General features: G+C 45.8%; 1 protein-coding gene across 1 annotated transcript in view; it reads right to left on the reverse strand.

Moving 5' to 3' along the window:
* The window catches only part of USH2A (usherin), a 683,333-nt gene that overhangs the window by 7,439 nt on the left and 649,850 nt on the right, over positions 1-26,044 (reverse strand). The window contains exons 65-70 of the mRNA XM_084773188.1: positions 20,589-20,795; positions 17,657-17,895; positions 16,578-16,786; positions 11,419-11,595; positions 8,668-8,751; positions 5,099-5,343 (exon numbers count right to left, since the gene is read on the reverse strand). Of these exons, the coding sequence (XP_084629314.1) occupies positions 5,099-5,343; positions 8,668-8,751; positions 11,419-11,595; positions 16,578-16,786; positions 17,657-17,895; positions 20,589-20,795 (1,161 nt within the window). The remainder of the gene's footprint in view (positions 1-5,098; positions 5,344-8,667; positions 8,752-11,418; positions 11,596-16,577; positions 16,787-17,656; positions 17,896-20,588; positions 20,796-26,044) is intronic.

The following is a 26,044-nucleotide window of genomic DNA, read 5'->3' on the forward strand; positions in this document are numbered from 1 at the left end:
GACCTAGGTAGGGGAGGTCCACAGTTGCTTGGCCTGTAGATGCTAACACCATCTTTGAGAATCTGTGGTACCTGAAAAAGGCTCCATTCTAATCTGCAGCCCAAGAACTATCACTGCTGCACCACAGTCCTTGGCATCACCTGTGCTTGCCTTAAGGGATATGGTTCTCCAAGTAACCATACCACCTAGACTGGTAGGTGCTTGCTCCCACAGTGCTGCTGGAGCTGACTTTGTTGGGCCTGAAGACGCATACCCTTCTAAGCCTGTGTCTGCCTCAAATCCAGTCAGTGCCACCGTGAGCTGCTGCAGTGTAGACTGCTAAAGGCTTCAGACATACCTGAGGGTCAGCCAGAGATGAAGAAACCATGTTTTCAAGCTCCCTTATAACCAAATGTCTCAAATTGTCATTCCAACATCTCATATAGACAACAAAACTGCCCTTCTTATAAAGTATGACTATAAAAGTGGAAGAAAAATGTTACAGTAGACATAATAAGAATTATCCAAGAACACATTCTACAAAATTCCTGAGACAATAAGCACGATCCTAAGAAACTGAGACGAGTACAGATGAAAAGTACAAAGGAATGAATGATGGGACAATGTAGAAGGTAAGTGGAGATTAACAGATAGAAACCATTAAAAGAGCCAATCAGGAGTCTTCCATGAATGACATGAAATAGTGTGAAGGAAACTTCCCACGGACAAACTAAAGAAAGTATGCAGAACTTGAAGACAGGTTACTGACACTAGTACATTAAGAGGAAAATGGACCAATAATGGTGAAACTTACAAGGCTTATAGTAACCTATTATTTGCATTTGGAGAATAATAGAAAATGAAGAAAGGGTGCTAAAAAAAAAAAAAACTATCTCATAAAATAATGGCTGAAAATTCCCCAAGAGCTGTAGCATGCTGACTTCTGGATAGGACAGAACTGGGGGTGGGGGTGGGGGGTGGGGAGGAGGGCTGCAGCATGCTGACTTCTGGATAGGACACAGCTGTTGGCCAGATCGGCTCACAGTAGCTCTGGTTATATGCACAAGATTAAGCCAGCCAAATCCCAGCATGATGTCACTCCTATCAGGACAGCTATTGGCAGTTGATGGTTGCTAAGAGAGGGAAACACATTCTTCTTGGGCATGCGGCCACTGATAGGTTGCTCATGCCTAGTGAATGGCCCTGCACAACTGTGCATATATGGGCAGCATTAGTGGTACTGGGAGATTGGTATTAATAGCAAAAGGGAAAGCATGGAGTATAGAAGAAGATGGGGGGAGTTGGAGGGAGAAAACGATGGATGGAGATATGATCAATGTAATTGTACAAATACATAAACACAATAATATATATATTTAAAAAACCCAAATCTTAAGAGATGTGGATTTGGCTGAAAGAACTCAAACAAGCTTCATCTAGAATAGACCTTAACTATGGTATAGTTCAGTAGATATTCAGTAGATATGACAAAGAATTCTCAAAACATTAACAGGCTCCTCAGATTTGCAGCAGAATTTTCACAGAAAACTTATAGCTAGAAGAGAATGGGATTGTATATTTAAAATATAGAAGGGGAAATATGCTAAAAAAATAATACTAAGTAAAGACTTTCCTACATAAGAAGGAATTTAGGGAAATCTTTGCCAACACTAGGAAACACAGGGACATTGTAACTAGAAATGAAGGGATGGTGTCTGCTGTCATGAAAACACAAATGTTTAAAAGCACCCTAAAGAGTAATATTTAAAACCAGATGCTGCCAAATCAAGCAAACACATACAAGGAAAGCAAAGTACCATAGCAAAATGACAGGAAGAAGTTAGTTTATCATTAACATTTTTGCCTGTAAATGGATTAAATTCATCTAACATTTTTGCCTATAAATGGATTAAATTCATCGATCAAGAGATAATAGATTAGCAGAATTAAGAATTAGTTGATATCTAGGTATAATAGTGTACACTTGTCATGTAAGTAGATGGTAGTCAGGGGCAGAAGGATTATGAGTTGCCAACCATATTGGCCTTCCTGACTATATAAACAAAGCAAGTGAACATACAACAAAAAATTCTAAGACACAACTATATGCTGCCTACAAGAAACTAACTACATTGCTTCACTATAAAGATACACCGTGTATACTAAAAAATAAAAGTCTGGGGAAAGATATATCACACAAATGGGAACTCAAAATGACCTGAGTTTGATAGTTCAGGTCTGTAATCTCTGCTAATTTGGAGGCCGAAGCAGGAGGATCACAAGTTCAAGGGCAGCTTCAGCAACTAAGGGATGTCCCAGAACAAAGCCAAAAAGGGGGTCGGGGAGGATAAATGTAGCTCAGTGGCAGAGTGGTTTTTTGTTTTTTGGCAGATTTTTTTTTTTTTTTTGCATATGCATGGTCTTAGGTTCAGTCTCTACTATGAGAAAAAAATGATAGAGCAGGAATAGACACATTCATTTCAGGTAAAATGGATACTAGATAAAATCTTTAAAAGGAGACACTCTAGAGAGAGAAGCGCCTCCTCAAGAAGATGACATAAATGTCCTAGCCTGGGTGAGAATGGTTCCCGTAGGCTCATATGTTTGAGAGTTTGGTCCTCAAATGCTGGAACTGTTTAGAAATGACTAGGAGATTTGACCTTGTTGAAGGAACATGTCTCTTACAGGTGGATTTGGAGGTTTCAGCAGGTTGAGGCATTTCAGTGTTACTCCTTCCACCACCATGGTGGTTGTCTCGGTATGCAAGCTCTCCTCTATTGCTCCATGCCTGCCTGCCTGCCTGCCCGCCCGCCCGCCTGCTGCCTGCCCGCCTGCCTGCTGCTTTTTGCTCTCTGCCATGCTGGTCATGGACTCACCCTCTGAAACTGTTAAACTCGTCTCCAATTAGATCCAGTTTTCATTTTTAAAAATTTATTATAATTTATTCAGATTATATCCAGATTGATATCCCCTGGCTTGTATCTTCCCATTCCCACCCTCCGTCCCTCTTCCTTCCTATTTCCCTGCCCTAGACCTCTGCCATAAAGGGACCTCTTCCTGACCCTATGACCACAGCCTATCAGGTCTCATCCAGATAGGCTGCTTCCCCTGTGTGCTCCCCGGGCCTCCCCAACAAGGGGAAGTGATCAAATGTGCAGGAGGAGGGGGAGGCACCAGAGTTCATGTCAGAGGCAATCCCTGCTCTGAGACTCCACCCAGCTGGGGATCAGGACAAATGCTGGGACTCTGTGCTGGACTCCAGGTGAGAGTGTTATAGAAGATTGGGGGATGGAAAGACCCAGAGAGTTCAGGAGCCCCACAAGCAGATTTGGGCCCAAGGGCCCTGCACAAATGAAGGACAATGCATGCAGTGAACCTAGACCCCTTGTTCAGATGTAGCCAATGGATTCTTTCTTTTATAAGCTGCCTTGGTCTTGCTCTTTCTCCGCTGCAATAGAAAAGTAACTCAAGATAGTGCCCAACGTGGTGCTTCCCAATACAAAGCAAAGTTAGCTTGAAAGTGAAAGACAGAATGCCCAGCTCCTGCTGAATTCGTCTAACACCCATATGTCCTTATTGGGCACATGCTGCAAATACAACCCCATCACAGGGACAGCTGCATAGAACCATACTTCACAGCAAGCATTCCTAACAGGTAACGTTTCGTCCAGCAGCAGCACATAGATTCCCCTCATCAGGATCTTCAGGTTAGAGCAATTAAGCCACAAAGCAAGACTCAATCAATTGAAATAAAACTGAAATCATACCACAGTTCTACTCAGACCAAGACAGGTTAAAACTACAATCTAAGAACAAGGGGAATAGAAAGTGAGAAAATTCATATAAATTGAGTAATGTGCTCCTAATGACCAAGAGGTAATGAATGATCTTACAAAAATTGTCATGAAACTAAGAAATTATAAAAAACTGGAAAAACCAGGAAAAATAGGTAGATTTTTAAGTATATACAGTATGCCCCAGAGTGATTCAACACAAAGTGAACAGAAAATCTAACCAGACCGATAATCAGCAAATGATGTTGAAACACTAATTAAAATTCTTTTATCTTAGGGGTGAAAAGATAACTCGCCTTCATGGCTCTTGAAGAGGACCCAAGTTTTGTTCCCAGCACTCAAACTTCAACATCTCAGAAGCGTCTGTAACTCCAGCTCCAGGGGAATCTGATGCCTTTCAGCCTCTGCGTGCACCTTCACTCACATGCAAACACTTACACAGACACATAAACATGTAATTACAAATAAAATTAAATATATCCTCTAAACATGTCCAGGATCTGATGGCTTTACTGAAAGCATTTAAAGAATAACCATCTCTAATTTTTAAGCAAATCCAAAAATAACACAAGAACTGTTCCAAACTCTTTCTGAAACTAACATTACCCTATTCCCAAACCAGACAAAGAAACCAGTACACTACAGCATACAGTTCTAGTACACACAAAACTATCTGTAGACTCATTCCTGAGGGACACAGGAGCAAACATTCTTACTACATATTAGTAACGGAAGTTCAAGTTGACGTTTATATATCAGTGAGACCTGTACCAATATTCCAGTCTATATGCAAATGCCAACATGCACAAGCCACTGGTTTTTAATGTCTTTAGACACTGCTTCCTGAAATAGCATTTTCTCTTCACTCACATATGTACATGGTGGGTGATATATTGATGTGTGTGTGTGTCTTATGACCTGATGGAATTGGTTCCTACATGTACAAGTCAAGAAATGTGATACACAGTATCAACAGAAGGAAGAATAGAAACCTAGGGTTCATCATTTTTTACAGAAAAGGTATTTGACAAAATTTATGCTAAAACTACTGAGTAATTAACACATACAATCATACCTCCACAGAATAAAGGACATTTCTCTCTAAAGATGCCCATCTTCCTGCTGTTAACATAGTACTGAAAGGAAGTCTTTGTGAGAGCAATTAGATGAAAGGTTTAAAGGACATCCAAACTGGAAAGGATGAAGTTATCTATGTTTGCAGGTACTTTATGCATAAATACTTAACCAAGAAGCTATTAGGATGATAAGTGAATTCATAAGAATGAAAATCAAGTTCCATCAGAAGACTTTCTTTCCATACATACCACATGAGTTTCCCCCGGTGGGAAGACACTCAGAGGGGTCATTCGTTTCTGAAGAGGTACCAAGGGAGGTCTCTCTCTGACACATGGCTCCCTGTGGAGTTTTCTTTGTAGAATCAAGGACAGAAAAATGGCCAGCAGGAGCAGGCCCAGCACTGCCATTACCGCGATGAACCACAGCTCACTGTAGAACTCCGTGCTTTTGGTCCCTGCTCCCTTCTTTTCTCCAGGAGTTGTCAGCACCAGGCCTGAAAAACCCGTGGAAAGAACAATGATCCTTCCAGAAGGCAACCTTGCGGCCTTGGGGGCTGTTGCTTGGTTAGGAAGCAGAGGTGTGTGCGCATGCTTGTTTCTAACTGCACGTGAGCTAGAGTGCTGGTACAGGTGCTGAGGGATACACCGGCATCTCACAGTGCTGCCAATCACCACTGCCTTAGAAAGACTGGTTGGTAGACAGGAGGCATTATTTTTTAAAAGAGAAGCCCCCATCCTTGGCTGTGTGTCCTGAGCAATGGGCTTTCCCTAGTCACCAAGACATATGCACCAAGGGTATACAAGGCTCAGCTCAGGCGATGGCTCTACTCCTCAGAGGTTTTCTGCATCAGGTCTTTTCGATTGTGAATGTCAATGGCCGGTTCTTACAGTTTTCCCGTGGCTTGTTGCTTGGCCTCTGTTAGTTAGCCAAAGCTCTAACAATCATCTCAGATATACTAGGATATTCCCTCCCACAGAGGTAAGTATTGGTTATACCACTTTTCCTGGATTTGTGTGCTAATAATAGGTTGATATTTTCCTCTTGGCACAGAGAAGTCAAAGTACACACTCAGTGTGTGTTCCAATTTGGATCTGGGTGGGATGCCTGGTCCCTAGGGTTCAGGGATGGGTCAGTGATAGGTGACTCTATCATTAAGGCTCTCACCTCACCAGTGGGTAAGTCTGTTGATGAGTTTGTGCCTTAATGGGCTGCTGAGAGGTGAGGCCTGGCTGGAGGAAGTAGGTCACTGAGGGCATGACTCAAACGATGTACTTGGTCCAGATGCATCTGTTTCTGCTCTGTGGTTGTTATGAGGGCTGAGGTAAGCATCTAAGCTCTGCCGCATGCTTCCCACTACAGTGTTCAGCGTCAGCCTCAGAGACAATAGGGCCAAGTGAACTCAGACTGAAGTCTCTGAAGTGGTGAGCCTAAGCAAACCTCTAAGTGGCTTCCCAGATCCTCTTTTGTTATGGTGAAGGAAAACTGAATAACACAATGAGCATTCAGGCTTCCTAGATAGGAAGGGCAGAGATACCTTATTCAAGGAGGGCAGGAGTGGGCCACAAGGGAAAGGGGTCGGATAACTGAACAGCTGTGCATCCCTTCTCTGAGAATATCTAGAGGCTCACGACTAGGTGCAGCCGCCACCTGGGCTGACCTGAAGCTGAGAGGCATACCCCTGCCACTGAAAGCCAGTGTGTGTGTGTGTGTGTGTGTGTGTGTGTGTGTGTGTGTGTGTGTCGGGGGGACAGAGGGTAAGCTCATAGCACTGGAAACCAACTGCTCTTTGTGCACCTCCCTGTTTCCAGCAGATCAGTACCAGAACACAGGGAAGACATGCCAGGGCTTGACGCGCACAGCCCTGGAGGGGAGAGGTAGAAGATAAGTCCAATTTAGTCCAAACCCCGAGATAAGGGTACACCTTTATGAACCCCACTCCCCCTCTGACAGCCTACATGGTTTGAAGTCACCAGTGCTCTGGGCCTTCTCCTCACTTCTGGAAGCAAGCTAAAGATAAAGCTGCAGCAGGTTGGAAGTCCCTTCACCGTGAGAGCCAGTGTGGGGTGTTTGAAAACTGAACTCTGGCTGTGCAGGAGAAGGGTTAAGTTCCTGTGTATGTGACACGGGCTGGGGCCCCAGAGACATCCCATCGGCTCAGTGTGCTCTTTGCTCAGGAGTACACAGGGAACGAAGGGCAGGGTGCCTGGGGGGAGCCGCGAAAGCTGAAAGCTCAGCAGTCGAAGATGCTGTCTCTGCTCCTTTCCCGCTCGGAGGCTGCCTTCGGGCAATGGGACAGGGACTCTTTAGAAATTATATCATAAAAATTAAAACTGACTAGAGGTACAAGCTGGGCAGAATGTCTCATCACCCTCAGTCCGTAGAGTTCCTCTGCTCTGCTCTGCTCTGCCAAGAGCCTGACTCCAGACACAAGGACCACCCCCCCAGCCCAGCTTTCCCACAGTGGGAACCTCCATTTCCTCAAGAGCTGACTGGATGCTCCCGCCCTGAGGTAGATGCTGAAAACGCGGTCGTATCTAGCCTTCCATTTTCCCTTCAGATGGCACTGATACTTTAAGGGCCCCGCCTTGTCCATTAAGTGCCAGGGCCACAGCCAGGGGGTGAAGTCCAGCATTTGGGAGCTAGCTACAAAGAAAACCTACAGCTGGAACTGGAGCCATATGAGTCTGACTCCAGACTGATGTGGAGCATGTGGTGCTGGGTGCCAGTGTCAGAATCACGGGACAGGACTTATGTAAAAGACACAGTCCTCAGTCCCCTCCCACCTGTGTATGTGTCAGGGACCTGAGGATCTGTGTAATTAACAGACTCACAGTGCTGATTCTTATCAACGTGCAAATCAGAGAGACACATGAAGGACATGTCCTGGTCCAGGAGGTGGTCAGAAGACAACATCTGAACAAGTGAGCAAGCATCCACACAGGTTTGTGGAGCATTCCTGGATAAACCCCTGTGTCCTCCACTATCCACTAGGGAAACTGTTTGTGGAAGATTATCCAGCGAAGTCTTTTCTGTCTCACAGCTCTGAATACAATCACATTAGCTATATGGGAAGGGTCATGTTACGTCTGAAATATATGGTCTACCCAAGTATGTACAAATGAAATAGCTGGTAATTGAAACTTGAGAGGGAGGAGTGTGTGTGTGTGTGTGTGTGTGTGTGTGTGTGTGTGTGTGTGTGTGTGTGTGTTCACAATGTGCTCTCCTGTCCCCACTTCTCATTTTGCCTTGGAAGCCCTGGAATTAGAGGCTGTGCCTACCACACCTGCTCCTAAGTGAGTTCTGGGGATCGAGACCCAAGTCCTCATGAATGCATGGTGCATACTTTCCTCACCAAGCATCTCCCTAGCCCATAAGCTGCTGCAATCTTAGGGATACAGACAGAAATGCCCCTACACCATCATCTTTTGCTCTGACCCCAGTACATCATTTGGACCATCAGGAGTTAAATTGGCCACCTACTGTCTCCCATCTTTCCGTGGTTCCTGGATTTTCTCTCTGCTACCTTTCTGTATATGAAGTCATAAAATTATTTAAATAAAATATTTGTTCAGAAAAGCAGTTTAACCAAGTCTCTCTGATGTTTGCCATATTGACAATTTAGTGACTTGGGTTTTGAAAGTAATCCTAACTCCTTGTTTAATATAAGTTTCACAAGGACCTTCCTTCATTCCTTCCCTCCCTCCCTCCCTCTCTCCATCCCTCTCTCCTTCCCTTCCTTCCTTCCTGACACATCAGTTTCTTCCATAAGGAAAATGAGTAGCTGCTACAGTAAACACAAAACAAGAAAAACATTTACCAAATCCAGTAGTGACATCATACTGGACCAATGGAGTCTTAACACTTCCAACGTCTGTTGTGCAGGTGACCTGGAAGAAGAAAGCTGGACCAAAGAAAGACCTGGTTAAGTCTCAGTTGATTAACACCAGCTAATAGGGAGGGGGTCATCTTGAAAGATCAATGAAAATAACACTCCAGAGTGAGCTGAGTGTTAACGTTACACACTTGGTGGCCAGTTCTAACTGTGAGGGGTTGTCATGACTGTGGTGACTGATGTGAGAAGACCCAGCCATTTCCATGTCCTAGTTTTGTGTTCCTGTACCTTATGGGAGTAGGGCAAGCTGCTGAGTGGAAGACCCAGGCATACATTTGTTTTCTCTGCTCTTGGCTGTGGCTGAAATGAGACTGTCTCTTTCAAGTTTCTGCTGCCTTGACTTACGTCAGCGATGGAGTGAAACCTGGAATTGAGCTAACAGGATCTCTCTCCCCTTGTCAGGGAACTTTTTGTTTTGTTTTGTTTGTTTGTTTGTTTTACCATAGCAACAGAGGTGAAAGGAGGACAGTTCAGATGCTAGCAGTTCTGCAAAGGCAGACTACACTTCAGCGGTGATTGCTTCCTGGAGCAATGCTGCTGGGAGGGAGGGGGACCTGGAAGAGGCTCGGCCATGGACTGCCACACCACAGGCTCAAAGCTGTGCCAGCAGATTCACAGAAGCATTTATGAGCCGAATAAATCTTTTCTCCTTAGAAGGCTGACAGTCTCAGGCACTCGTCATAGTGATGAAAAGCTGACTGACATCTAATATGCACACTTCTAATTAAAAAGCCAATCAGCAAGAGAGCTGCTGGGTAATGACAGCGTGTCCACAGGGTGGGGAGAAGCAGCAGGCCTTCCACCTGGAGTGGCCAAGCTGCATGGTCAGCGGAGTCAGGGACCACACACCAGTGGCTCTCGCTCGGCATCTCTCTCCACCTTTTAAGACCTTCAGGAGTTCCTCCCTCAACTGGAGAGCTCAGAACTGGAGAATCACATGATCCAAATTCCTGTTTCAATTGCCAGGACCCTGTGCCTCTTACAAGGTCACACAGATGGTCTGAGGCCCACTCAGGTAGAACCCAGATCCGCCAACTGTCAGGCCATCTTCTCTCCATAGCAAGTTGCCTGGGTGACCAGGAGCTGTGACAGTGTGTGTGGCTCACTCAGGGTGAAACTTGGTTCCTATAAATGCAATGTGGAAGTCTTCCTTCAGCCTAAATAAACAGGCCTTTCAAGGACCCAAACACTCCTGGGTTGACTTACTATATAAATCCAATGTACTTTTCAAAAGATTCTGTAGCCACTGGCTCTGCAGCCATACTGGTTACATGAAAATCTAAGGTGCCTGTGGAAAGTTTCTTGGTACAACTGAAAATCAAGACAAAAATATAGAAAATGCAACTGGGGAGGAGGATGGGGTACAGTCCTGGAAGAAAAGAGAGGTCCTTGTAGGACTTAACCCTGTGAGGTTTGGGGAGCTTCTCACTCAGGGGGTTCAGGCTGGAGATGGCTGCCAGGTTATCTGGTAACATTTCTGTTACTTTGATAAATACCATGACCAAAAGTAACTTGGGGGGGGGGAGGATTTATTTGGCCTACACTCCGTCACTAAGGGAAGTCAGGGCAGGAACGGAAATAGAAACCGTGGCAGACTACTGTTTTCCAGCTTGTTCCCTCTGGCTTGCTGCGTAAGGTGTCAGATATAGGCCGGGCCTCTATGCCTAGGGATGGCAGCATCCACAGGGCACTTGCTCCTACACCAAGACAATCAAGCAACCAAGAAAATGCCTCACAGGCCACTCTGATGAAGGCAGCAGTTCTTGCATTGAGGTTCCCTTGTCTCGGGTGACTCTAGTTTGTGCCAAAGTGATAGTGAAAGGTAGCCAGCACACTGTTGAGGATGCTGTTTGCAAGCAGGGATCCAGCGAGGAAACCCCTGCGGTTTTCAGTATGCTCTCTGCTTAAGTCTAAGCTGTTTGTCTTGTGAACTGGACCTGCCCTCTGGTCTTGTTCCTTCTTGTAGCCATTCAACTCACCTGGAGACAGCACTGTTCCTGGATGTATCCAGAAACAAAGGAAGGGGGCTCATATTTATTCTGAGCTGTTAGATTTCTACAAACAGTGGCCACATAAACCAAGGAATTTTGATGACAAGCCCCCTCAGGACACCTTTCTGGTTTAACATTTCATAAACCTGGGGACCAGTGTAGGCATAAGGTTATTATGTAATTCAAATGCTGATTTCTGTAGCCCCTATATTTGGTTGCAATCCCTGTTCTGAGAATCTCCTGTGTCAATGTTGTATAAACACTGCTCCCCAGTGGCCCCCTGATAGGAGAGAGTAAAGAAGCTTACAGCCAATCACTGAGCAGGGAGGAGAATAGGGCAGGACTTCCTGCTAGACAGGGAAGGAGGAGTTAGAGTAGGAAGTAGGGGATTGATGCACAGGAGACATCAGTAGAAGAGATGGAGCAGGAAAGCTACAAAGTGCAAGTATCTCTGGGATCCACTGGGAGGAAACCAGATTAGTTTAGGGGGTTAAAAGAATACACTAATAACTGCTCAGTTCTTGTGCCGTGAAGCTTATTATTAAATAAATATAAAAGTGTCTCAGCTATTTGTGTGATAGCCAGATTAAGAGAGAAACTGAGAAACATATATAGTTTTATAAAAAAAAAAAAAATAGATAACAGACCAGAGCACCCTATACAAAGAAGGGGGTCAGTTACTAACTTTTGTCCACTGTCCTTGGTATGTAGAGGGTGGTGTCCAGGCCGCTGTACACCTGCTGTCCTCCATCGGTGACCACATACTCCTTTAGCTGGCCGTTCAAGAGGAAAGTGCCACTCCAGTTCACACACACTGTGGATGCATTGCTGTCCACTGAAAACAGGGCTAGGTACTGAGGCACTGTCGGAAGGAAAGCACAGCTCCTAGAAATGGGAACTTGTGGGATGGATGCACAGGGTGCTTTTAGGAGAGTGTAAACAGTAGTATACGAAATCAGCCAACCAACCAAGCAAATAGAAACAACCCTGGGTGTTGCGAGAAACCCATTAAAAATAACAAACTGGTGTGAGAGGCAAGAAGACAGCCAATGGGAACACGTGTGAAATGCAGTCTCAGCAGCTCTGCGCTGCTGCCAAAAATCAATGGAGAGTGCTGTTTTATAAATAAAACTATTAACACACAATGGGTTTGCTTAGCAACATAACCCGGGGCTCATATTTTGCTGCATTTTCCCTCTTCTAACGGATAAAGTGTCCTTAACACTATTAACTACAGCACATAGCTATTTTTCATATCAAATCAATATTTATTGCTATGGAGCCCCAAGGACTAGATGAAGTTAATATTTTTTTTTTTTTTTTGCACCAAACCAAACTGCTTAGATTGTGAATTATGTCCTTTTGGCACCTATTTGTTCTTAAAGCTTTTTCTTGAACCGTTAGTTTGTTTTCTAAGATAGTTAAAAGGCCTTGCAAACAGCAATCCAAGCATCATAAGTCATTGCCCGGACCAATCCATCAATAGTGCAGTGCATTAGTGTATAATCAGGCTTGGCTCTCCTAAGTACTATATCAGCTCTAAAAGAAACCTGGTGCGCGTTTGACAAGCATGTCCTCTTCTCAGTCTTCTGCTCCTTGCTAAAACAAAACAGGAATCCTTGACTGCTGCTCATCTCCCAGGTAAGTGTCCTGCTGAGGGATCAACTGGAGTAATTAACGTATCACCTTGCAGGGGGGGAGATGGCCAAAATATTAACAAAGCACTAAGATCCATGTATACTCCCAGTTGGCTCTTAAGAAAGGAAGGCCCTGAATACATTGGCCACACTATTCACGTCAGACTTTGTAACAAGATAGCCAACAGTTTAGACCATAAAGACACACGCGTACCTCATCTTTCACAGTTGGAGACTTTCAGAGAGAGCCCCAACAGCAACTTGCCACAAAGACCAGTGCCATCCAAGCCTCTCAATGCCTGTGTGTTGCTAGCCAGGGCCTGCCTGCCTTGTGTCACAGGCCGATACACAGTTCTATTTTTCTGAGGCTCTCATCTGCCATATTGGTAAATAAATCACCCTATATCCTAGCAGGAAAAAAAAAATGGAACTTGCAAACTTTAAGGAAATAAATGTGTTTTAGGATTTGGGGGTCTTTGCTGAGAGAAAGAACAAGAAATCAAAGTAATGGAGACTCAGGTGTGTGTGACTGTGCTAAGGACACAGGAAGTGCTGCTGTGCCTTGGTCCTGGACATATTTGATCTTATTTAGCCCTCAAAACACTCCAGAAAAGACTGGGCCCTGGGGCTGGAAAGATTGCTTAGCAATTTAAGAACACTGGCTGCTCTTGTGGAGGACTAGAGCGAAGGGCCCAGCACTTTGGGTTCCAAGGAGATCTGACAGCCTCTTCTGGTCCCTATGGGTACTGCACTACTCACACCTCCCCCGCCCCATCCCACCTGCCCCATCCCACCCGCCCCATCCCACCCTGCCCCAATACAGACACAGACACATGAATCTTAAGGAAAACGAAGAAGAAGAAGAAGAAGAAGCCATAAGGATCTGAACCCAGACCTGCTTCACTCTGAAGCCCACACGGCCTTCTATAATCATAATACATTTACTAATTTACTAAGGATGCTCCCTCGTGGTCTGATGAAACTGGCTAATTCCAGTTGTCAGTTAAGAGTTTTGTGCTCAGGCTGGGCTGTGGTGGCACACGCCTTTAATCCCAGCACCTAGGAGGCAGAGGCAGGCAGATCCCTGTCGGTTCGAGGCCAGCCTGGTCTACAAAGTGAGTCCAGAACAGTCAAGGCTACACAGAGAAACCCTGTCTTGAAAAACAAAACAAAACAAAACAAAAGTTTTGTGCTTGTCATTCAAGTTAGCCATTATTAGACATTAAACCCTATAAAGTTAATTACACGTCTTATTACTTATTGCACTTTACTGTTATCCATCCTGTAGTAGGATGACAGGTGACGTGGTGACCATGCTCCTCCCATCTCTCCTCATTGGGTGTTGAGTGCTGTCATGGTGTCACGTGGCATCCTCGGGTGGTGCTGGGAGCACAGACACAGCGGGAGTGGCCAAGCACATTTATCGCTTGGCAGGACTGGCTGCAGGCCATCTGTACTGTTCTGCTCTTCCTCTGAAGGGCGGTCCAGGCAGAGGAGGCAGAGTCTGCCCTCAAGCTCTTTGGTGAGCATGAGTGTGCTCACACCGCTACACAACTACCCACACTACTTCAAATTAGCTCCTGGTTTGCACTCTTTGCTCCAGTGTACTTAGTGAGTGCCGAGAGACCCACGTTTGATCAGTTTCCTGTACGTCTTCACAGCAGTGGATGCCGGATTGAGTTGAAGAGACCCTTCTCCTTCGTGTTGGACTACTATTTAGTTACTGTGAAAGAGTGACAGGAAGGAAAGTGGGCAGTGGGGGAAGGGGGGGCCTTTGTTCACTTCGTTGCTTCGTACAAGAGTGAATACCTGAGCTTCAGGACTAAAAAGCATTGTAATTCCCAGCCCTCATCTGGGTGCTCCGTGGCTTTCTGGCCAATACTGACAGTGAACAGGCATACTCTGCATTGCTGCGTCAAGGGCGCATAAAGGAGGCTATAAAATTAGACAGGAGACATTGAGAGTCTTCATAGCGTGCTTTGATACATGGGCAACAGGAACCCAAATGTCTGTAGTAAATGAGAGATGATATTTTGGGGAAGCCTAAGGCATCTTGCCTAGGACTACAGCTGAGAAGGTGAAGGTCAGAGAAGGACTAGATTTAAGAACGGCTTGGGTAGGAGGCAACCTTTGCCCATCAGCCCTCATTTGGGACTGTGGCCTTGAAGCAGATGAACTCCGGTGAAGAGGGAAGGGCGCGAGGAAGGACTTGAGCAAACAGAGGGAAGCGAATGAAGCAGACAGGCTCAGGGCCAGGGTTACAGCTGAGATAAGAAGGTCAAGTAATAAGACTATCTGGGGGCCAGGAGGGGACCCGGAGATGCTTGTCATGAAAACAAGAACCGCATTGAACACTCTGGGGTAACCTGGAGCAAAACATGTGTCCTGTCGTCGTCATCGATGTGGAAGTCAAGAACAAACCGAGGAAGACGTTTCCATGCAGTAGTGGGGAAGGAGAGGAGTGGGGGAAGGGAGAAATGGACCGAGCTTGAGTAGGCTGATCTTTGGAAAAGCTTTCTGGTGCCAGGTGAGGGAGTACAGCTTATCTGTTTTAGCCTCCGGGAGAGAAGTGGCTTTGCAGCCAAGTGGACACTGAGGGGATCAGGGGCGTGGTCCTCAAGGCCAGCATCTGCAGTGGGTGAGACAGAGAGCAGCCACTGAGGTGACTTCTCCCAGTCCAGGCAAAGGGTTAGCTGAGGTCAGGTCTGGCTGTGGGAGTGTTCAGAGCAAGACTGGGTGGTGTACGGAGCCTTGCAAGGGTCAGGTCAGGGAGTAGGAAGGTTAAGTGACCTGGGAACAGGAGTGCTGGGAGTGGGGGAGAGCTGAGCTTGCTGGTGCCTTCAGAACGGCCCACTAATTAGATATGGGGCTTGCCAGCCATGTCACCAAGGTCTTGTTCCAAGTCAGGGGCACCTTGGGGTCTAGGCCCAGCAGCTTCAGTCACATCATATTCTATGTGACTGTCCCCTGAGATTCTAGAGCACTGTCCACAGATTTTGAAATTGCTGAAGGTTTTTAAGTAACAAAGGTTTTAGATGGCAGAAATACAAATCAAATAATGTGAAGTATAAAAAAAAACAAGTATGAAAAGTTTTAGTGATAATCTGATTTCACATACAATAAACACTGCATAAGAAGAGAACAGCAGAGTTTATCACATCAGCTATTGGCAGCTGATCTCTCTAAGTGATGGGATTACAGGGAGGATTGGATCCCTGTTTATGTGATCCCTTGGGTACACAGACCTCTCCCACGCAGGAGTTCTGCGTCCATCTTGGCGCTGTGTTCTTGATTTATTGGAACCTCTGTATTTTCATTTCTTACTGTGAAACACAGATAGTTTCTGCTTCTGATAACTATTTTATCCCTACTATGTTTTCACAATTCTCATTTGTGTGTGCATGTGTGAAGAACTGCATGTGTGTGTGTGTGTGTGTGTGTGTGTGTATGTGTGTGTATGTGTGCGAGCGCGCGTGCGCATGCACGCGTGAGCGATCACGTAGAGACATCAGAGGTCAACTTTGGTAGTCTCTCTCAGATTCTGTACCCCTGTTCTTGTGAGACAAAAACCTTGAGTGGCTTGGCACTCAGCAAGCAGTCTTGGCAGCTGCCAGTCAGCCTCGGAAACCACCCATCTCCTCCTCAGTGCTCGGATTAAGAGCATGCGGCTCTGCGTCCAGGCCTTTTCCATGTTGGTTCTGGGGACCTGTCTGAGATCCCCATGCTTTCTGTGATAAGCTCCATTGACTGAGCTACCTTCCCAACCCTAAGTTTTTAAAAAACAATATGGCACAGAACCTATTTTATAAAAACCCAATTACTTGTCTAACAGTTCACGTGTGTCCATTTCTGCACTGAAGCTCTCCTTGGCCCTTGGCGACATGCTGTGTGTCTCACTGATTTGGGGGAGTGTGTAGACTGAAGAAGGAAAGCAAAGCATCTTTGAGAAGTGGGCTTAGCCTGGTATGGGGGCACACACCTGTAATCCCAGCACTTCGGAGATGGAGGCAGGAAAATTGCTGCAAGCCTGAGGCCAGCCCAGCCTACATGTTGAGTTCCAGGCTTGCCTGGGCCACTATACTCTCACATGCCATGGGAATTTCTCCTAGTCACTATTTATATGATGCCTCAGTGATAGCCTATGCAGCTAAACATGGACTTCCATGTCACACAGCATCTCTGGTGCCAGGGTAAGCCACGTACTCACTTTCCTTCTCGGTGCTGAAGCTGGTCCACCCGGAAGCCGTGTTGCCCACCTCATTGTGGGCCACCACTTGCACCCCATAGGCAGTATAAGGCCGCAGCCCCACCAGGCTGGCTCTGCGCCCAGGACCCCAGTACTTCCTCTCCGTGTGGCTGGGAGTGCAGGGTGGGGCTGAATCAGGAAGGCAAGGCTGGTGCAGTTGCAGTTCATAGCTGGGACAGGGGAGCGGGTGGGGTGGGGTGGGGTGGGGTGGGGGGTGGAGAAAGAAGGTAAGCAGTGGAATTGTTTACTTTTCAAACTTGACTAGATTTGGGGAGGAAGACATTTTTGCAAACTCTTTAAAAACTACGTTTCTAGGAAATTGCCTTCAGAGACCCTGAGTTGATACCACAGAGAATGAGAAGTGAAGCAATGTGGGAAAAAGAGGTGAGTTTCCTCAGTATACACACGTGGATAGCCACCCAGAAGGTAGCCTATGTGTGGGTGTGTGGGTGTGTGCCACATGAGCACATGCAGGTGTGGGCACATCTGTGTGTAGACCAGAGGACAACCATGGGAACTGTCCACTGTTTTGTTTTTTTATTATTAAGATTTATTTTTCACATGTATGGGTGTGATGGCTGCAGGTAGGCTCATCCACCATATGTATGCAGTGCCAACAGGGGCCAGAAGAGGGCGTAAGAAAAATCCCCTTTCAGATTATTCTGAATGAAGACTTTTTTTGTTCTTTGAGACAGTGGCCCTTCCTGACATTTTAACTTAGGCCAGGAAAATTCCTAGCTAACCACAGAGATTTCTTTTGCTCTAGCTGAGGCAGCGTGCATTATTCCAGAGAACTGCAAGGGCAGTGTCTCCTCTTAGTGAATGCACACACAATGAGTTGTCTCTCTTGTTTCAGGATGCATTTGTTTTTCCTTGTTCTCTCAGTTGGTCCATGGATTAAACACTTCTAAAGTATCAAAGCTGATCAAATGAATGTTTTCTTTCCTCTGTATGCATCTATTTGGTAACCCCTTGGGGCTGCAGGGGCCCTGTGCCCTGTGTCTCCTTTTGGTTTATTCATCTGTTCCACTGAGAACTACCTGTGAATGACACCATTAGGGAGCAGAGGCGGGGCCCACAGGAAGGAGGCTGTCCTGGAGCCCAGTGTCTGGACCTGCGGTGGATCGAGCCCTGAAGGTGGGGCAGGATGGGTCCTCAGCTCGGCTGTTGGCCCTCTGCTGCAGCAGCCGGAACAGGTGCAGGCCTCAACCCCAACGGTGTATGTGGTAAAGGGTCTCAGGTCATGAAGGGTCTGCTGGGTGGCCATGCCTTCAGACAGCTGCAGGGGAGAGACCAGATGGACACGTGTTAGAGATGGTAACCCTCCTGATATGACTGGAGCCCCAAGCTAGGCCCTCTGGGAGATGCAGTGAGACAGCAGAACGCTGGGAGTGATCAACCCAGGTGGAGGGGTGTCTACAACAGGTAACAGGAAAGAGGTGGCAAGGTAGGATATCATCCCTTACCTCCATAGGAATGTTCTAGAAAGTGGAACCAAACACATAAAATAGGGGTTGGATTCAATGATTTTCAAATGGACTACTTTGTAACAAAATGAAACAGAAAAATCATAATCTGTATTCAAATTGTCTTTTTACCACTAAATTTCACATCCTACTACAATTACTTGCATGGAACTTATTTACCCAAAATGCCCTGGGACCCATATCACAGGGGAGTGCAAATGTTTAATGTTCATAAGTCCTCTTCCTCTCAGAATGCTGGCTTTGCAAAGCCACTTACTTGTCTTTGTGGGACTAGAAACTTCTGATTTGTTTGGAGCAAACTTTTGACCTCATTTGGAAAAGAAGTGCTTAGAAGCTGGAAATTAATTTCCACATCGACATAAGTAACATAATTAAGGAGCTACCTGCTATTTTTTAAGATGCATACAATGCACTCCAAATAGAAATTATTTGGGTTTATTAATATTATCATTTTATAAGCGTGGATAATCAAGGGCTGATTGTATTTACATCATCTATATTTATTGAATACGAAACCCTGTAGAAAATATGCTAATATTCCTTTAGCATTCACTAGGAGTCTTGCCTGCATATGGATCTTCTCTGAAAATTGTGTTCCTACACAGGGCATGCGGGCCTCAGAGGATTTCTTCACACTTGCCCAAATCATTCCCTAAATTGCTCTAAATAATTCATAATGTAATGCTGGGATCTGCACAATCTCTCTATAAGCTTATGTGAATAGAGTATTATAATCTCCACTTATTCATGAGCCATCAGGGAGAGAGGGGAAGTCACACCACAGAGGCAAGAGACCAGAGACTAGGTGGCTTTCAGTGTCAACACTTACATAATGCAGGCACTGGCTTGGCAGTGGGCTCTTAGCTACAAGGAACATTAAGTACTAGTCTGTTCTGTCAAATACTGAAAAACTTTTGTTTAGGACAAGAAGTTAAAATAGTTTTATCTTCCTCACCTTGTAAAACCTTATGCAAATGTTTTAATGCCCCACACAGAAAACCTTTTATTACTTACCCCCCATTCTCTGAATTTAGGTGGCGTAAGCAGCATAGTCCCTTTCTAGTTTTCCTTCATTTCATTTAAAACTAGCCAATCTCAAAAGACTGTTAGGTGAGATCCCAGCCAATGGGAAGAAGACAGCCACCCCCCACAGTAGCATAAATGCCAACTGCCTGCCAGGGTGCTTGTTAGTTGGGCTTAGGTCTTTTTTTACTTTATTTATTTATTTATTTATTTTGGCACATACATTTATATTATTATTCATAAGCAGAAAAATTACATACAGCAAAAAGAACCATGAAACAACCAGGGATCATATGAGTGCTACACTCAAGGTGCTTTGGCTAATTGCATTTGGCATCCTTGTAGAAAACATCTTTCCTATCTTGGTGAGTCTAAAATTCTGAATAAGAATCCATATGGATCCTCTCTCATCTCTGCCAACTCAATATCTCTATCTAGACCTAAAAACATCTTAACCCGTAAACAGCTTAGGTTAATTGTAGGACTAAGCTATCAGGACTTCAACCCCATCAGAGGCTTGAAGTCCTAGCTGGAGCAATAAGACAACTAAAGGAGATCAAGGGGGATATAAATAGGAAAGGAAGAAGTCAAACTATCAATATTTGCAGGGGACATGATAGTATACATACGTGACCCTGAAAATTCTACAGAAGAACCCCTGTAGCTGATAAACATCTTCAGCAAAGTGGCTGGATACAAAATAGACTAAAAATAGTCAGTAGCCCTGCTGTACACAAAAGACAAATGGGCTGAGAAAGAAATTAGGGAAACCACACCTTTCACAATGGGCTTGGGTCTTGGTGCCCTTTTTACAAAAACAATCACCCTGCCAAGCCGCTTTTGCCTTACCAGTACGTGCTGCTTTGCAACACTAGTGTTGTCTTTGTTTCTCGCACGCCTCCCTCTCAGCAGCAGGCTACAGCTCAGTTCTATCCCCATAGTCAGTTCTAGCTCCTGACTTCCTGCAAAGGTGTTGAGAGCAGCAATGGAGACACAGCTCTGTTCCTGACTCTGCCTCTTCTGAGAAGATAGAGCTCTCTTGAGCTCTCTTGTACTGGAATTTCTTTTCGTTAGAGATCGGTGTGCATCAAAATTGGGGTTCCCAGAGCATTCTTTGCTTCATCTTTTCTTTTTTATATTAACATTCACATCATTAACCTCACCATGCATACATGCTACCAATGGTCAAGTACCTGGCCTCTCTTTTTCTAAACCGAATCAAATTTGCCTATGTGTAAAGTCTGTGGTTCCTTACATGTCCGGAATCTTCAGCACCATCCCTGAACTTACCCCACTTTAGATGTTTTCTGTTTTCTGCAGGCTCAGTCTCTCAGAAGGACCTTCTGTTTGTCAGAGGGCAAGTGAGAGCAGACGCACAACAAACGATGAAAGAGGACAATGAACCGGAGGGCCTTTTAGGAAGAGCTAAGCTGTGTGTTAGCTCTTAGAGCTGTGTGCTCACCATGGCGTGAGTTCCCCCGGAGTTGGAGAAGATTCTGTAGAGGCTGATGTTCCCATTGGGCCTCGCAGGTGCGCTGATGTTGACCACTGCTTGGGTGGAGGAGACACTATGGAATGTGGGTGCTTGGAGACCTTCTGGTGGGGCAGGTCCAGTTCTACACCGTGTCCAGTCACTTGGGGTTTTTCCTGCAGAGTTCACTGCCCATACCTCAAGAGAGAATCAACAAGACCAATCAAAACCAGGGTACCCTCCCACTGGGGATGAGTATCAGGCATGGGCTTAGTGGTGCACACCTTAGTCCCACCGCTGTGGAGTCAGGGGCAGGCCATTCTCTATGAGTTCTAGACCAGCCAGGGCTGAGGAGTAAGACCATGGGTCAATAAAAAGTAAAACTAGATAAGTAAATCAGCCAACAGAATGGACAGTGGAGTAAGATGAACTTTGGTCTTGCAAGTTTGTAATGACAAAGAATCATAAAACAAAAGGGAGCTTCATAGGGGTCTGTAACTCCTCAGGTAGGCACAGCTGGCTGAAATGCTCCACTCTGCCTCTGTGGGGCAACGGAGGGGTGTTTTGTTATTTTTGTTTTTGTCATTTCCTTCAGACTGGATGGATTCCTAGACTCCGTGAAACTCAGCAATTCTTAAACACCATCTCCATTAAATCTGCATGAAAATCAAATTTCCTTTCATCAAGGAGGGGATAAACATATGGGGAAATGCGTAATCTTATTTATCAAGAACCATTTGTATAATTAAACTCGAATATCCTAAAAGGTCGCCTTGGGTCGCCATTTGCATGAGTAAGTAATTTGTAGGATGTCAGGTACAATAGACCCGGTGGATGGATGTGCAAGCACATAGGGTTAAATTAGGCCCAAGAGCAGTCGACCACACAGTGATCAATCAGAGTGAATGATGGGAAAGGCAACCCAAGAAGACGGTGTCTCCAGAGGTGTGCCTGGCTGAGCTCGCAGGGGTGTCCCCAGAGGTGTGCCTGGCTGAGCTCGCAGGGGTGTCCCCAGAGGTGTGCCTGGCTGAGCTCGCAGGGGTGTCTCCAGAGGTGTGCCTGGCTGAGCTCGCATGGGTGTCCCCAGAGGTGTGCCTGGCTGAGCTCGCAGGGGTGTCCCCAGAGGTGTGCCTGGCTGAGCTCGCAGGGGTGTCCCCAGAGGTGTGCCTGGCTGAGCTCGCAGGGGTGTCTCCAGAGGTGTGCCTGGCTGAGCTCGCAGGGGTGTCCCCAGAGGTGTGCCTGGCTGAGCTCGCAGGGGTGTCCCCAGAGGTGTGCCTGGCTGAGCTCGCAGGGGTGTCTCCAGAGGTGTGCCTGGCTGAGCTCGCAGGGGTGTCTCCAGAGGTGTGCCTCGCAGAGCTCGCATTGGTGTCCCCAGAGGTGTGCCTGGCTGAGCTCGCAGGGGTGTCTCCAGAGGTGAGCCTCGCAGAGCTCGCAGGGGTGTCTCCAGAGGCTTGCCTTGCTAAGCTCGCAGGGGCTACTCTAACTTTGGGGACTTGTTTTTTTCTCGTTGGCTGTCTTTTATTCTGTTTACTAAAGAAATCAGTTGTCATGGCCTGTGGTGGACACGTGAGGAGAGTTTGCTTGAGTTTGTATGTACAGTATTGGGAGGCATGGAGGATGTTTAAAAACAAGCTGTGTAGGGGAAAAAACACCCTGAGTTTCGTCTTGTTTTGTTCTCACGTGGGTACACCTTCCAGAAAAGCAATACCTCTGGCCAAGTCCTGTCAGTGCTTATGTTCCTTGGGGGTAGAAGCCTTTGTGAAAGCAAACTTCTGTGGCTGAGCTGCTGTCAAAGGTAAATCTCCAGCCCCCTGCCCAGAGGATCCCCAGCAGCCCTCTCTTCAGAAGGGGAAACTGGCCCACTTCTCAGTGAAGCCAGCTCTTTAAAGAGTGCGCTTGCTCTCTGTTTTCCTGATTTGCATAGAATCGCTCACATTTGTACACTCTCCTTCTTTCAAAGCACTGTGAAATATTTTATTTTGTGTGTATGTGTGTGTATGCGTACTGTGTATGGGTCTGTGGGTGAGGGCTAAGATTGTGCTCTCTCTGGTAGACCAAGCTTTGGATGCTGCAGGTTGCCATTATGTATAAATAAGACAGCCAGGGTCTGAAAGTCCAGATTAGGTCAGGTCCCCTAACTTGTGAGGGTGGAAGACATGTTGAGTCAACTGCCTCAGCTGAGCGGGTTCCCTGTGCTGGGCTGGGACTGCCTCCGTTATAGCAGAGGCTTCTGCGAGCTAGTGTCCAGGTCAGAATATCACCCAAGCTATTCCTTTCCCCTCTTAAAAGGCCAAGGTCAGTCTTACAGTGGGGTAGAATGCTAGGCTATTGATGGAGATCATACGTCAAGCACAGGGGTTGGGGGTTGGGGTGGGGTGGGGGCTGGCTCAGTGAGCTGGAGCCCAACCCGTTAACTGCAAACCTTCCAGGGAAGGGACAGAGAGACCATTTACAGCAGATGGGTGACAAGATTTGAAAAGACAATATTCTAGGAAAGACGTAAACGTGGAGTACCAAGGCCAATATCAGATTCCCTGGCAGAAACAGGCTCTTGGCAATTTAGTCAGGGTCACAAGAAGGAAGCCTGTGGAAGGAGACTGGGTAGCAGAGAAATCCAGCAAATTACTGAGTGCCCATAGAGACAGCTTCCGTGCAGGTGGGAGGCTGGGGGGCAGGCGGAGGGGGGAGAGGTGCAGTGAAGGGAGGTCGCCTAAGGGAGCACAGTGCTACAAGCATTCACCTCTCTCTCTCTCTCTCTCTCTCTCTCTCTCTCTCTCTCTCTCTCTCATCTCTCTCTCTCTCCTTGTCTCTGTCTGTCTGTCTCTGTCTGTCTCTGTCTCTCTCCCTCTCCCTCTCTCCCCACCTGTCTCTTAATATTAAAGCTTAAAATAAGAACACAACTGGGTTTTATTATGGAATTTTCATCATATATGTTATTACTTTTATCTGTGCTTCTCCACCCACTGTCCTTCCCTGCCCTCCTGTCTTCCTGCTGGGCCCCTGTCTTCCTCTAAATAGTTCACTTTCGCTTCCGTCTCACATGTACTCCACACCCTCTTATTCTTCCTCCTCTCTTTCTTTAGGATCGCTTCTTCACCAATTATGGTCTTCATCTAACATGTTATTTTAAAAATATTATTATTATGTTATTTTAAGAATAATAACATGGAGTGATGCGAAGTGGCTCATCTTCCGTGCATGTGCAGCATGGGATTTTAATGCTGCTGTTTTCTCAGTGCTCATCTTCATGCTTTTCTGTGTGACAGGCTCTGACCAGGTGTCTTATTTTTCAAGATGTGGTATAATCTAGTAACTTTATTATTCTTACTTGTGTGTCTGTTAGTCAGTGTGTAGAATTTCTGTTCATGAGTGTAGTTTCCCAAAGAGGCCACAAGAGGGCGCCAACTCACCTGGAGCTGGAGCTGGAGGTGGTCATGACCGACCCTGTGTGGGTGCTGGGAAGCAAACACAGGCTGTCTTTCCAGTTCTCTGTCCATTATGTTTGAAAAGCAGTGAGCCTCGATGCACAGGTTTTGGTGTGTTTGGGAATATTATCTTCTAAATATAGACAATATAGAATTCCCGTCCTGGCAGGCAATGTTTGTAGGAGCAAGTCTTCGCTCTCATCTTTGACAAGAGACCTTCATAACACATTGCTCCTTTCCCCCAGACTTCCTTTTTAGTATTCAATCAATTTGAGATCAAAATAGCATTCATATAATCAGCATGCGTATGCAAAGCAGGGCCAGCCTATTTACATGAGCTACAGTGAAAATGAAAATGGTTACAGTGAAGAGAAATCTGACGGACACTGAAGCATGGCGGGTCTCAGGCAGGAAAAGGTGCCTATGCGTGTTACACAAAGTACCAGAAGAAAGGACAGAGACTCTGGGAGACATCTTTTCCCAGTGTCTGTGCTGTGCCCTGCTTCCCCTTCCATGCCCACTCCCTGTTAAAAAAAAAAAGTCTATTATCAAAAATTCACTATCATTTTTATCTTTTCTCAGATAAGCGAGGCATGGACTAAAGTATAATTCCAGGCGCATAGTTAAAATAATAACACAGACTGTGTTGACAATTTCTTTTTACAAACAGTTACCGGTTTGGGTAACATTTAACAGGGTGGCACTAGGGCTTGGATTGTAAATGTCTACTGAAAGTTCACATGTTGAAGGCTTGGCCCCATAGTACCCACTTTCACAAGTGACAGTCTTGGGGTGTGATTGGATCGGCCCTCTTAGGGATTTGGAACTCAGTCAGATATTGGGAAGTTTTGGAGGCAAGACGTATTCAGAAGACGGTGGGCATTGGGGGGGGTGTCATTGAAGGGTATATTTTGTCCTGATCCCTTGTCACTTCTTCCCTCTTGGCTGCCATGAGGTGAATGGCTTGCTCCACTGTGCTCAGAAACAATGGAGCTCAGTAGCCATGGCCATCAAACTCCGAAGTAGACAAAGTAAATATTCCCTCTGTAAGTTATGGCAATCCTGAGAATTTCTGGAGAAAAACCAGTTCCATAATTTTGAACCAAATTTGAAATAAGCTCTAATTAAATACTGACTCGGATAGGCTTTGGTCAGGACCACTGACCAGCTAAGTGGCCCCGACACACACGTTACAGAGGCTTTTAAGGACAAACTCATATGGCCACCATATTTTCCAAGAACTACAACTCCCAGAATCCCAGGAAGTTTCCTGCTCCTTGGGCAGATGGGGCTTACAGGTTAACTTCTGGTCTTACAGTCACCTCAAGCATCTGTGCCACTGCCAGGAAGCTGACTAACACAGATAAGAAACAGTACGAAGGAAAACTGTGGATGGGAAATTCTGAGCAGTGTAGTAGTTCGACTGTTGCTTCTGGTGCTAGGAGATGAATACAGGACCCCACACATGCTAGGAGGGCATCTACCACAGAACCGCATCTGGTCTTTAGTTTTAATGGGCCAATATAAAAACCAGGAAATCAAGTGTCTTCTGAACAGATATCAAGTTGCCCACTATGACTTCTATGATGAAGAGGAGGGAAAGGGGCTGTGTATACTCAGGGCACCCCACAAACATACTGGTTCTTCCCGAGTAAACACATCTGTGATGGTTAAAGTTTCCTCTGAAAGACTCATTAGTTAGGTTCGAAAACACTTTACACGTGTGCATGTAGTTAAAACAGAACACTGCACATTGCAGTTCTGAACGTCCCAGTAGGGGAACTATTCAAAAGGTGAGCAAGTCAGTATGGATCAAGTTGGGAAGTGTTACAGTGTAAGATGCAGAAAAATACAAATACCTTTTAATAAACATAAAATAACTGAAATGCTTAAGCATAGCACTTTAATAATGTCAGTGTGACTTGCCGCCTAGATACACACACACACACACACACACACACACACACACACACACACACTCTGCTGTTTTCAGTGCCATGTGTATTTAAGTATTTAATCTAA

This window comes from Acomys minous (assembly GCF_964271855.1).
Source record: "Acomys minous genome assembly, chromosome: 1".
NCBI classification, from domain to species: domain Eukaryota; kingdom Metazoa; phylum Chordata; class Mammalia; order Rodentia; family Muridae; genus Acomys; species Acomys minous.